At 46.2% G+C, this 12,066-nt stretch overlaps 1 protein-coding gene across 4 annotated transcripts in view; it reads left to right on the top strand.

Annotated features, from left to right (window-relative positions):
* The window catches only part of NWD2 (NACHT and WD repeat domain containing 2), a 98,142-nt gene that overhangs the window by 52,486 nt on the left and 33,590 nt on the right, over window positions 1–12,066 (top strand). Inside the window, exon 3 of one of the 4 annotated variants that reach the window (XM_053256089.1) lies at window positions 7,878–7,994. The exons of 1 other annotated variant lie outside the window; for it this stretch is intronic. In XM_053256089.1, coding sequence (XP_053112064.1) covers window positions 7,878–7,994 — 117 coding nt within the window. Of the gene's footprint in view, window positions 1–7,877; window positions 7,999–12,066 lie in introns of those variants that run through there. 2 more of the 4 variants (XM_053256091.1, XM_053256092.1) reach the window with 2 other exon arrangements.

Here is a 12,066-nt window from a genome sequence, read left to right as displayed (position 1 = left end):
GGAAGAGTGATAGTATGGCCTCAGTACTATATTATTTTTTGGCCTGGTGTTTCTCCTCACAGTGGGTTTTTTTCCTCATTAGGTTTCTCATTTATTGCTTTTACTGCCCGCCATATATAGGAATTCTACTACCAGTGCATCCTGCTCAGTAGCTACTATTTTCTGTGATAACGGTGTCCAGCTGATTATCACCAGTTTTCTGACCTTCCCACCATACCTATGCTCCCTCCTAATACTAGGCTCTCTAACTCACCCATACTAGCTTTGATATTGCAGACACAGGCATGCAAACACCTATGTATGTTGTCCCTCTTTATATGTCTTTTTGAGTGTGTTTTATGCTATGATTCCTTTGATTATCTCAGTGGCTGCCCACCATCTATACATGTTGGTTATCCACTATTAGTTTATCAGTTTGAGAGCACCACCATTCAGAACCTCATCCATAATGGATTACTTATCTTGCACCAAACTTCTTAGCTTCTGTTGACTTTCTCCCTGCAACAGTAATACTGTGACCGGACCATGACACAAAAATATCAGCTTTGAGTAGCTTTGGACAACACATGAGAGCAAAAAAGGGGGTGGGAAGGGATTAGGTTCTTATTTTGTACAGCAGTATGTGAGCCTACCCAATCAGGCATCAAATTATTGCAGCTCAGTAGTCAAAAACACTGAGCTGCAATGACGTTATTATGCTTGGCACATGAAAACTGGAACTGGGGCAGCAGTATGCCAACTTGTGCTGAAGGCCAGGCTTTTCTCTTGCAAGTTCCTTTCTTTTTAAAGGTCACTGAATTGCTGTTGAGACTTGACTGTACAAAGTGTGAATACTGATATTAAATAAATGTTTGTTTTGTAATCTTCATTTAAAAAAAATATTTATATTTATATTTATATCATGTATCCATTCACATGTGAAGAAGTACAGTTACATATGTCAGTTAGGGATGTGCATGGAACCAAATTACCCAGTTCAGCTCATAAGAACATAAGAACAGCCCTGCTGGATCAGGCCCACGGCCCATCTAGTCCAGCACCCTGTTTCACACAGTGGCCCACCAGCTGGAAGCCGGCTTGAGACTCGGGTATACTTGTAAAGGGGAGTCTGGCAAGGATCCCCCTTTACAAGTAAAGGGCTGAATGCGGGGGGGGGGGATGGGCAGGGAAACTGTAGCCTTACCCTTTAAGTTTTTTCACCCTTAAAATAAAGGCATGGGCGTGGTGGGGGCTCCTTCCACCCGACCCCTGCTGGCCTCCAAAGTGACCTACTGGCCACCCCACGGCCTGGTTCAGGCTTTATACAGGGATGGCAGAGGCAGTGGGGGCTCCTTCTACCACCACCACGCCAGCCTCCCAGATGATGGGAGGACGCACTGTACAGCCACGCAGTCATTTAGGAGGCCAGCGGGGGTGGAAGAAGCCACCTATCCGAGGCCCATAATGGGCTTAAAGGGCAAGGCTACCTTTTCTTTCGCCCCTGCCCCCTTCACCGTATTTAGCTCTTTGGGGAATCCTTGCCGGATTCCCCTTTATGTCGAGTCAGCTCATGAGGCGGGGGCCTGGCCCAACTCACCCTTGGACCATCACCCCTCAGTTCAGTTCAGGGGCAAGCCTTTGAGCCAAGCCAGCTCACATATCCCTAATGTTGGTTCCTGTAGTCCTCTAGGAATCATATGGGTTTCATATGCATATCAAATATATCTTCCGGGTCTTGGAGATTCTTGTGGTTTTGGATTCAGAACCTTAGGTCAAAGATAAATATTAAAAAGGGAACCCCACTATCTTTTAATGACAGAACTTCCAAATATAGACTGTTGATGAGGTTCCAATGGATAGTGCCTTTAGAAGAAAAGGTCTTGTTACTAGCAGAGGCATAACTATAGGGGGGGCAGGGGGGCACGTGCCCCGGGCGCCATCTTTTCTGGTCACATGGGGGGCACCGCCATGACAAAAAAAATTTTTAATTTTTTTTTAAATTTTTTGTTAATACAAATGTTTCCTGCTCAGTGCAGCAGCGCTGCAGCAGTCAAGGGAGCATGTCAGCACCCCCTCCCCCACGAGCGGTCCCTTCCGCGCTGCCCGCGCCCCCCCCCCCATTGCTTTGCTGGCGCCTGGCGGCCAGTCAGTGGCCTGGCATGGCGGCGGCACCGGGCGCTTGTGAGGAAAAACCTAAGTATAATGTAGTATGTTGGGGGCGCGGGGGGGCGCCATTTCAGTGCTTGCCCCGGGCGCCGTTTTCCCTAGTTACGCCTCTGGTTACTAGAGGTCACAGCAAACTTCAACAGGTTTAGCAATAGTTGTTCCTTGTCCCTAAGGAACCCTGGGAACTGTAGCTTTGTGATGGATTATGGATCTCTGAGAGAATTCTTGGCACCTTCCTTCATCAAAGCACAACTCCTAAGGATAATTTGGGGGAATCAGCCATGTAAAACTACAGATGCATTTGTCCTTTACACAGAGATACTCAGTGTTATACCATGGAAATATATGATAACTAGCTGACCTGGTGCAGAGCATCTGCGCCCTAGTTCTCCCTGTCTCCCCCCACCTTCAGCCCCATTTTGTTCCCTCCCCCTGCCCAGCCCCAGTTCGTTCTCCTCCCACCAGCTTATTCTCCCTCCTCAGCCAGCCAGCCTGGCCGCCACTTGCCCTCCTTGGCCGGCCGGCCTGGCTGCCACATACCCTCTATGGCTGCCACTTCCCCTCCTGCGCTGCCTCCTTCTGCCCACCACCGTTTTCTCCACCAGCCAGCCTCCACTACCGTTTTTTTCTCCACATCCCCATGGCTAATCGGCAGCTGCTTGCCAACCCTCGCGAGAGCTGCCACACATGGGATTAGCCACAGGGACGTCTTAGAGAAATAAATATATAGATAGATAGATGCATCCCACACTCTTGGAAAGCTACACTTATGGGTTTTACCCTTTATTTTGCTACCATGCGGTAGTTATCTTCTTTATATATATTTCTCTTAGGCATACCCGTCGCTAATCTTATGCATGGCAGCTCTCACGAGAGTTCACAAGCAGCTAGCGACAGAGATGGGCAAGAGGAAAGAAAATGGCGGCGGGGAAGCAAAATGGCTGGCAGGAGAAAACAAAACTGGCCAGTGGGGGGAAGAGAGAGACCTGCGGGTGGCATAAAACGCCACTGGTGGCAGCGAGCGAGTGGGTGGGTGAAGTAGCGGCAGGCGGGAGAAGCACAGGGGAGAAACAGCAGCGGGGGCGGGCAGGCGGGGGAAACAGCAGCGGACACAGGTGGGCGGGGAAGAAGACGGTGACAGCAGGGTGGGGGTTTGGTGGCAGCAGCGAACTAGAGGCCAGCTAGTTTTTAGGAAAAGCCTAATGAGCAGATTTGTTCAGAAGAATTATATTTTGCACAATATCCTTCCAGTGCAAATAAAGGTAGTCTTAAGTTAAAAAGTAATTGTTAAGCTACTAGTGCAGCCGAGTTAGTCTTTCAGCAGCTGTTATCCACAATAGCTGAATGAAATTCCCATGCTCAAAAACAGTCTACCTGTATGAGCACCAGATACTGCTGACAAACTGGAGGTGGGGTTTACTTCCATGTCCAGCTTAGCAGCTTCCAGGGGCATCTGGCTCTCTGCTGTTGAAAACAGACTGCTGGGTTATGTAGACTCATGGTCTGATCCAGCAAAACAATTTTAATGTTCCTGTCGTTATTTGCACCAGCACAAACTTTCACCTCCCAAGGTTTTATCAGGTTACCTTCTTGTGGGGATTCCTCTGCAAACTGTATGCAATAGAAAGTAAACACTGAATTAGAATTATTTCAGTAGGGTAAAAATGAGCTAAATTAATAAAAGTTCTTATCACATAGGAACGCACACTTAAAAAAAATTGTCCATATCTTTGTACAATTGTTTGACTTTGTGCAGGCTACTTATGTTTCTTATCCTTGAAATAATCAAGTGAGCCAATAAATGCTTCCAGCTATTTAATTCAAACTCTTTGAACCCGAGAGTTTGAGCAGAATGGCTGAGACCTGGGATACACAATAGAGAATACAATGGAATTCAGCAATAACATCAAATAGAGATAAACAGCAGTAGAGAAGATATAAATACAAAAAGAAGAAGAGAGATGTTTCCAGCAGTCTTTACCAGGAGGTGAAAAAGAAACAAAATAAAAGATGGAAGGAAAGAGGAGAATAATGCAAAAGGCTTGTTTAAGATACCACAAACTGCAACCCATATTCAAGAGGAGTGTCCATACAAGAGATGTCTATACAATCTAGTTTTTCAAGGTTTTCTTTTAAGATGGAAAGGAGCATTACCACAGGCATTTAGAGCCTAAAGTTTATGGATGAGTTTATAAGGTGCAGTTCCTATCCTCTTGTGACTCATTGAGCCCTTTCTCACGATCTCTGTGAAAGGGCTTGAAGGGGCAGTGGAGGAAGCCTCAAAAAGCTTACCTCCCCTTCAGATGATCCAATAAACTCTGTCGGTCTGGGGAGATCACGTGCCCAGACATGCAGCTGCCTTTGTGGAGAGTTGGGGAGCCAGGAGGCATGGAAGGCCCACCCGCCCTGGAACCCCCATAATATCCTGCGCGAGTGCACAGTGCATATGGGGATTCCCCCGATGACAACCGAGAACCTCGCAGTCTCTCAGCCCCAACTACAAGCAGCTGGGGCTGGCAGACGATCAGAAAAATGGGGTTAAGAGAGTGCTCACTCTCTTAAGCCTGTTTAAGAGGGTAGCCGGCTTGGTGGGTTTGCCGCCAAGGCACTGCCAGGATCGAGCGTGATCCCGTCAGTTGTCACGCTCAGGTAAAACCAGGCTTGGCTCCACTAGCCTGATTTTGCCTGCCTGTGAGCCCAGACTCACTGAAGAGCGCATTGTTGGCACCGATCAAATGATAGATGATATTAGCAGCTACAACTTCCCCTCCCTCCTTGCTCCACGTGGAGTATCACAACAGTAGCCCCTCAACCCCACCCCGGCACACAAATATCCTGTGTATGCCATCACAGGGAAGGGCTGATCTCCACATTGCGGCCTTCATGGGTACATTGGCTCTAAGAACTAGCAAGGGCAGAGGAGGCATGTGATCTGCTGGCATGCCCGATATGTGGACCAAGATGACTTCACAAGATTTGCTTCTTTAAAAACTGCCTTGCAACATTGTACCTTCTATGTAAGCTAAAATATGAAGTGAGACCACACTGTATTACTTAAACTCTTTAAATAAATGTAGCAGCTTTTCTTCCCCTGTGCACTAACTTGCATCCTATTAACGTTATTCAAATTAGATTTGTAGGCACAAAGGAAAATCTGAACAGCAAGCCATCTGCCATTTTATATTCATAGGGGCTATTGCTTCCAAAACAAAATATTGTGGCAAAAAGAGAATGGCATTGTGATTATCCTATCCCATTGTTACTGACTATCCACTCCACAGTATATAGCTGGAGTTGCTAACCAACCAAGGAACGAGCATGGACCTGGTTTGCCTTCCTTTTTTTTTTTTTTTTTTTTTTTGAGGTCGGTTGTTAAAAAAAAACAACCCAAGGGGCAAGGCTTTTTCACCCCATTGTGGGTGGGAGGGAATAAGCTGCCAAATAAGTAAGGGGCAAGACAAGGCTATATTTTTAGCTGTGCACCTTAGTCTGGGGTCCTCAACTTTGGGTTCCCAGGTGTTGTTAAACTGCAGCTTCCACCATGCCCATTGCCATTGCCTAGGGATGATGAGACATGTAGTCCAACAGCACCTGAGGATCCAAGGTTGGGAACCTTTGCCTTAGACAAACTGATAGGCTTTGGGCTGAGGTCTGCCTCTGGGATCACCCAAAAACTCTGAGGCCCACCATCGGACGTGCCCCACAATGCAGGCCTGTGTGCCCCAAACCATTGGGTTCCAGCTCCCTGGTTCTACCCACTGGGCCCACACTGAGTCCACTCAACCAAAGTGTTTGGTTTCAAGCATTTGCAACCCTAGAGGGTCGTTCACACGAGCTGGGGCTGGTGAGGGCTGGACGCGAAGGCAGGAGCCTCCCTGCCTTCAGTCACAAGATCAGATCTACTCTTGGGGTCCGAAGCACAGTGCACCCACACTACCAGTTCGCAAGAGCTCTGGGAGCAGCAAGGGTGAGGGGGGAAAGCAGGCTGGGTCCTCCTGCATCCCACAATGCACTGTGTGAGGCACCCAATGCATTGGAGGATTTCCCCACTGCTGGGTGCTCCTTCTGCCCAGCTCTGTGGAAGCTTGGGCTGCCGGCAGCCCAAGCTTCCACACGACCGGGCAGTGAGGGAGGAAGGTGCACACCCTCCTCCCTCACTTTTAATCCAGGTTTAAAACCCGGGCTACCCGGCTGGGGAACCTCAGGATCAGGACTGATCCCAGCGCTTCTCACAACCAGCTCTACCCAGGTAGGGCTGCTCTAGTCCAGGTAGAGCTGGTCATGAGAACTACCTTAAAGACTAACATAAGCTAAAGGCCATTTCACACAGTACACAGCAACAGATTTAAAGGGAGCGTAGACTCAAAAGGGGACTGCAGCCAGTCCAGGGCCTTTGACCAATGTGCTGGTATGGAGTAAGCCATACTTTCAACCACATGTTAGTTGCACACATACTTTATGTTTTTAGATGTATTCTTCAAAATTGCCACAGTATAAGTGTAATGTATGAAGGATATCAAAGTCACTGAAGATTGATGTAGACGGTAAAGAATCACTAGTACTTCATATATAGAGATTGAGAAAGCAATACTGGTACTCCATCTATTCAACAGTGTGAATGGATCCAGAACAGATAGAAACAAATTTGTAAGTGAAACTAGAAGAGATGCAGATAAATCTGTGGGGATGGGTGGTTCCCCCCCCCCCAACCTTTCAAAGCATTATAGGATGGGCTGGCAACATAGATGCTTATTTGTTTTCTCCTGTGGGGCAAAGAGTTGGGGAGAAATGGGGGAGAATTTAGAGAGGAAAATGACATAAGGAAAAGGGTTAAGCATCCCTTTAATCCAGAGCTACTTCCTGAAAGCAATTCCAGCCTCCATAGCTGCTTTGAACAACAAAAAAGAAAATCCTGCAGGACACCCAATTTGATGATTTTCTCGTCAAATGCATCTCGCAGTTGCTTGTCTAGTTTGGCTGTAATGGCCAGACTAGATGTCACTTTAAGTACAGCTATGCAGCTATGTGCTTGCTTGTTTGTTTGTAAAATAGCATGCATGGGATGGCCCTATTCCTGGAGGAGGGGGCTTTAATCCTTTGCGTCTTGTACTATTTGACTCAGCAAGAGAGCTCTCATCTGTGTCGATGGGAGTTTTCCTTCCTCATCAAATAGCATACGTGTAGGAGTTAATCTGGATTTTTTTTTTTAACAAAGAATAAGTAATTACACAGCTGCGTTGCATGCGCTTAAATTAATCTCTAGCCCCACTGGCTGACATCTTGACTAATGGTGTGGAAGCGCAGCATGCAAACCACCTCTGCAGCATTTACTAATGCAGAGTCATGCTGCACAAGCAGGTGTCGGGCCCAGTTTTTGCTTTTCCCTCCAGAGCACTCCCTGCAGCCTGGAAGTAGTTCCCCGAGGGTTGCTCAGCCCTGGCTGCTTGTGACCCAGACGTGCTTCTGGGTCGTAGGGAGCATTCTTGCAAGGGAGGTAGATCAGCAAAACATCCGCCCCACTGCATGCTCAGAAAAACTTGGCATTGAAGGGAATTTGCATTCTGTGCCGCCACACCATTAGTCAAGAAATCAGCCTCAGTCTTTAAGGTTCTGTGTCCTTCCTGTTAGGAACAAGTAGTAAACACCAGGCCACTTACCTGTTTTCATCATTTTGTATCAGAACGTTAAACCACATGGTACATTAACAACAATGGTGTTTGTTGAATTTCCAGGTCATCGACCTGTATTGGGGAGTAGAACCAGAAGAATGGGACAACCCGGAGCTCCAGAAGACTCGCATGAGGCTTTTAGAAGCTTGCTTGAAAACATCTGCAGGTCCATGTTTTGTTGTGGGTATAAAAATAATGTTTTACCTAACTACCCTAAAATCTGTAGTGCAGCTGTAGATTTTTCTCTTTCTTTCTCTTGGACATCTCTTTTTTAAAAAAAATCCTCCTAAAAGTTCTTACATTTCTTGTGATCCTGATTGTGAAGACATTGCTTAGTATTTTATATTGCACGCTAGCCCGGCAATCCTTACAATAACCCTTTAAGGATTGTTATTCCCATCTTGCTGATGGAGAAACCAAAACTGAGGAAACTGTGTCCCTCTCGCCTAAGGCCACCTAGTGAGCTCATGGCATGGTTCTGAGAGACGATGATGGCAGAAGCCATCAGATGCAGTAACCTTGAGTGGCAGAGTATCTGCTTTGCAAGCAGAAGGTTCCAGGTTCAATCCCTGGTGTCTCCAGATTGGCCTGGGAAAGACTCCTGCCTGAAACCAGGAGAGCTGCTGCCAGTCGGTACCGAAAACACTGAGCTAGATGGACCAAGGGCCTGACTTGATATAAAGCAGCTTCCTATATTTCTGTGTACCCAGTGGCAGCCAGGGAGGGCGGGGGGGGGGCAGTGGCGAGACGTGCCCTTAAAAGTCTCTAGTGCTGGTTCATGGAAGCTATGGGGAGCGGCAGCACCTCGCCCAGCATCCTGCATGGTGGCTACCCCATGTATGGCACTCACCTGGCCTCCGCGCATGACGGCAGCCATTTGCATAGTTGGCATAGTGTTGCGGACCATGGAAATGGTCATTGTGCATGTGCAGTGTCCACATGAGTGCCATAGGCAGGGCAGCCACTGTGCAGGATGCCGGGCGGGGCACGGCTGCTCCACACAGCTTCCAAATGCTGGCAGGATCGCTGGTAAAGACTTTTCTCTTGCCATCGCCCTCCCGCACCCTCGCACCGCCCTCACTGGCCCCCACTCTGTGTACCCTGCATGCACAAGGTCCTAAGTTGGATTCTTTAAATCTCTAGATAGAAGGAAAAGCTCTCTTCCTGAGACCTTGGAGAAGGTTTAAAAAACAAAAACAAAACCCTTCTCCTGAGACCTTGGAGAAAGTTTTGCCTGGGAGGTTAAAAAAAACTTGTCCTACCCTATTGAGGAATGTGTGAACTGTCTCACTGGGAGAGTGATGGGCAGTTAGATGATGGGAGAGACACAGATGGATGAGGGTGAAAGAAGTGGGCACTAGAGAGAGAGAATATGATGAAAGAGATAGACACAGGCAGGAGGAAAAGCGATGACCAAGAAGGTAAGAGGATGAGTGAGAGATGGGAAAAAGAAACGGGCAAGAACGGAGAGAGAGAGAAATTATCCCATTGTTTGCTAATTACACAGCTAGGTGGTGAGTGGGGGAGAAGGGATGTGTCTTTGAAATTTGCCATCCAAAGCTTGGCTGCAGGCTCTAACTGATGTGTATAAAGAGAGATGTATTTTACAGGGAGAAGTAGGAGAGCTGGTCCCCTTTTCTTCATAAGAGATTGGAGAACCATCTTGCCTCAGGGCTTTGAAAATTTTTACCAGTAGTAATATCACATAATGGACAAAGGCAGTGTATGTGTATGCTCTTCAACCAGTAAGTTAACCAAAATAGACAACTTTACTGGGATCTTCGTGTGCACATAAAGAGTTTTTTTCCCCACTCTGAGATCTGAAATGGAAATGTAGAAATGGTCTTTTGTCACCTGTTGGCAATTTCTGTATTATGTAGACTTAAGATTTGCTCTTAATTGCTGGTTATGCCAGCACATCCACAGAAGTTGAACTGTAGCTCATTGCTAACAAAGTCACTTTTTATTTTATTTTAAAAGCTTTACTGTTCAGAATGCAAAGGTAAATGGGGTGCTGAATCACAGTGTATGTTAAAAGAATTGTAACAATGACACTCATTGATTATTCAGTCTTAGAAGTGTAAAAGCAGCCTCTGTTTTGTGGAGGCACTTTGGTATTTTCCTTGTTGGATAATTGGCATTTTGGACAAGAATATAAACAACAGGTTCCTGTCATAAATAGCATGCAGAGAACATGGAACACAGTCATTCATGCTCTGGTAACATCCAGACTGGAATACTACAATGCACTTTACGCGGGGCTGCCCTTGAAGACGATTCAGAAGCTTCATCTGGTCCAGTATGCTGCTGCAAGGATGCTTGTGGGCGCAAGTAGCTTCATGAGTGTCATATCCATCCTGCAGCAGTTTCATTGGTTACCAGTTTGCTTCCGGGCTAGATTCAAGGTGCTGGTCTTGACTTCTAATGCTCTACACGGCTTGGGACTGGGATACCTGTTGGACCGCATTCGCCTATATGGACCTGCCAAGGCCCTCTGCTCGGCATCTCAGACCCTGCTAATGGCACTGGCGTTACTATTTACCAAGGAAGACAGAGATCCAGTTGGTGGGGACTAAAGATGGCCTTTTCAGTGGTGGTCCCTCGGCTTTGGAACGCCCTCCCCGAAGAGCTTCACCATACTCTCCAACAGTGTTTTTCAAAAACAATTAAAAACACATCTTTAAAGATGCTTTTTAATGTTTTATCTGCTGCTTATATCCAGTAGGTTCTTTAGTTTACTTGAGAGGCGGGATATAAATAGTAATAAATAAATAGATAGATAGATAGATAGATAGATAGATAGATAGATAGATAGATAGGAAAAATAATTGCAGGTATCTTATGGTCCAAGGACTCAGATAGGCAGTTAATATAATTCTACACAGACTTTATTTTCTCTTTCCCAAAGTATAGGAGGGGATTATTTGAAAGCAATCAAAGAAATATCTCTATTCATAACAGCAAATGCAACTAAGTAATCAATCTCTTAGGGCTAAAGTACACATTACATTATGCCTGTAATTAGTGTTGACGGGCTTAATTTCTCTGTAGCAGGCAGATTGTGCCCTCTGTGGATCAGGAATGTGGGGGAGGCTTTTGCCCTACTCCCTGCCATGGTCCCAGTTCAAATCACCCCCACCCTGGGGTTACTGTTTGCCAAGGAGGAAAGTTCACCTAGGCTCCAGTGAAAACAAACATCATTGCAGTTTGATTAAGTGCCATCAAGTCGGTGTCGACTCTTAGTGACCACACAGATAGATTCTCTCCAGGATGATCTGTCTTCAGCTTGGCCTTTTAGGTCCCTCAGTGCTGCCATAATCAAGTCCATCCACCTTGCTGCTGGTTGTCTTCTTCTTCTTTTTCCTTCAACTTTGCCCAGCATTATGGATTTCTCAAGGGATCTGGGCCTTCACTTTGTTTGTTTGTTTGTTTGTTTGTTTGTTTGTTTGTTTACTGCCTAATGTGTACATATCTGGGTGGTATACAAAATTCAAAATATTTAAAAGCACAAATTAAAATACATGACAATAAAAGCAATAGAATAAAATAACATAATTATTAAAACAAGTATTTAAAATCATTAAAATCAATTCTAATTAAAACCCTGAGAAAACAGGTGCATCTTGGGGGTCTTCCTGAAAACAAACAGAGAAGGAGATGCCCTTATTTCAGCAGGGGCATATTTGAAAGCCCAGGGGCAGCCACAGAAAAAGCCCAGTCCTGGGTCATCACCAAATGAGCTGGTGGAACCTGTAACTGGAGCTTTCCACAAGATCGTAACAGGCGGCAGGTTTCATGACAAAGGAGGTGCTCTCTCAAATAGCCTGGACCCAAGCCATTAAGGGCTTTATAGGTAATAACCAGCACTTGTATTTCACCCGGAAGCATTTTGGCAGCCAGTTCAGTTCTTTTAAAACCGGTGTTATGTGGTCCCTTCATGTTGTCCCAGAGACCAATCTGACTGCCGCATTCTGTACCAATTATAGTTTCCAGAATATGTACAAAGGCAGCCCCATGTAGTGAGCATTACAGTAGTCAAGCCTGGAGGTTACCAGCATATGTACCACTGTTTTAAGGTCATTCATCTCTAGAAATGGACATAGCTGATGTATCAGCCAAAGCTGATAAAAAGCGCTCCTGACCACAGCCTCCACCTGAAAAACCCCAGAGAGCTTTGGGTCGAGGAGCACTCCCAAGCTACGTACCTGATATTTCAGGGGGAGTGTAACCCCATTCAGAACAGGCAGAACTA

The sequence above is a fragment of the Hemicordylus capensis genome, chromosome 5 (assembly GCF_027244095.1).
Source record: "Hemicordylus capensis ecotype Gifberg chromosome 5, rHemCap1.1.pri, whole genome shotgun sequence".
NCBI classification, from domain to species: Eukaryota; Metazoa; Chordata; class Lepidosauria; order Squamata; family Cordylidae; genus Hemicordylus; species Hemicordylus capensis.
This window is presented reverse-complemented; position numbering and strand designations above follow the sequence as displayed.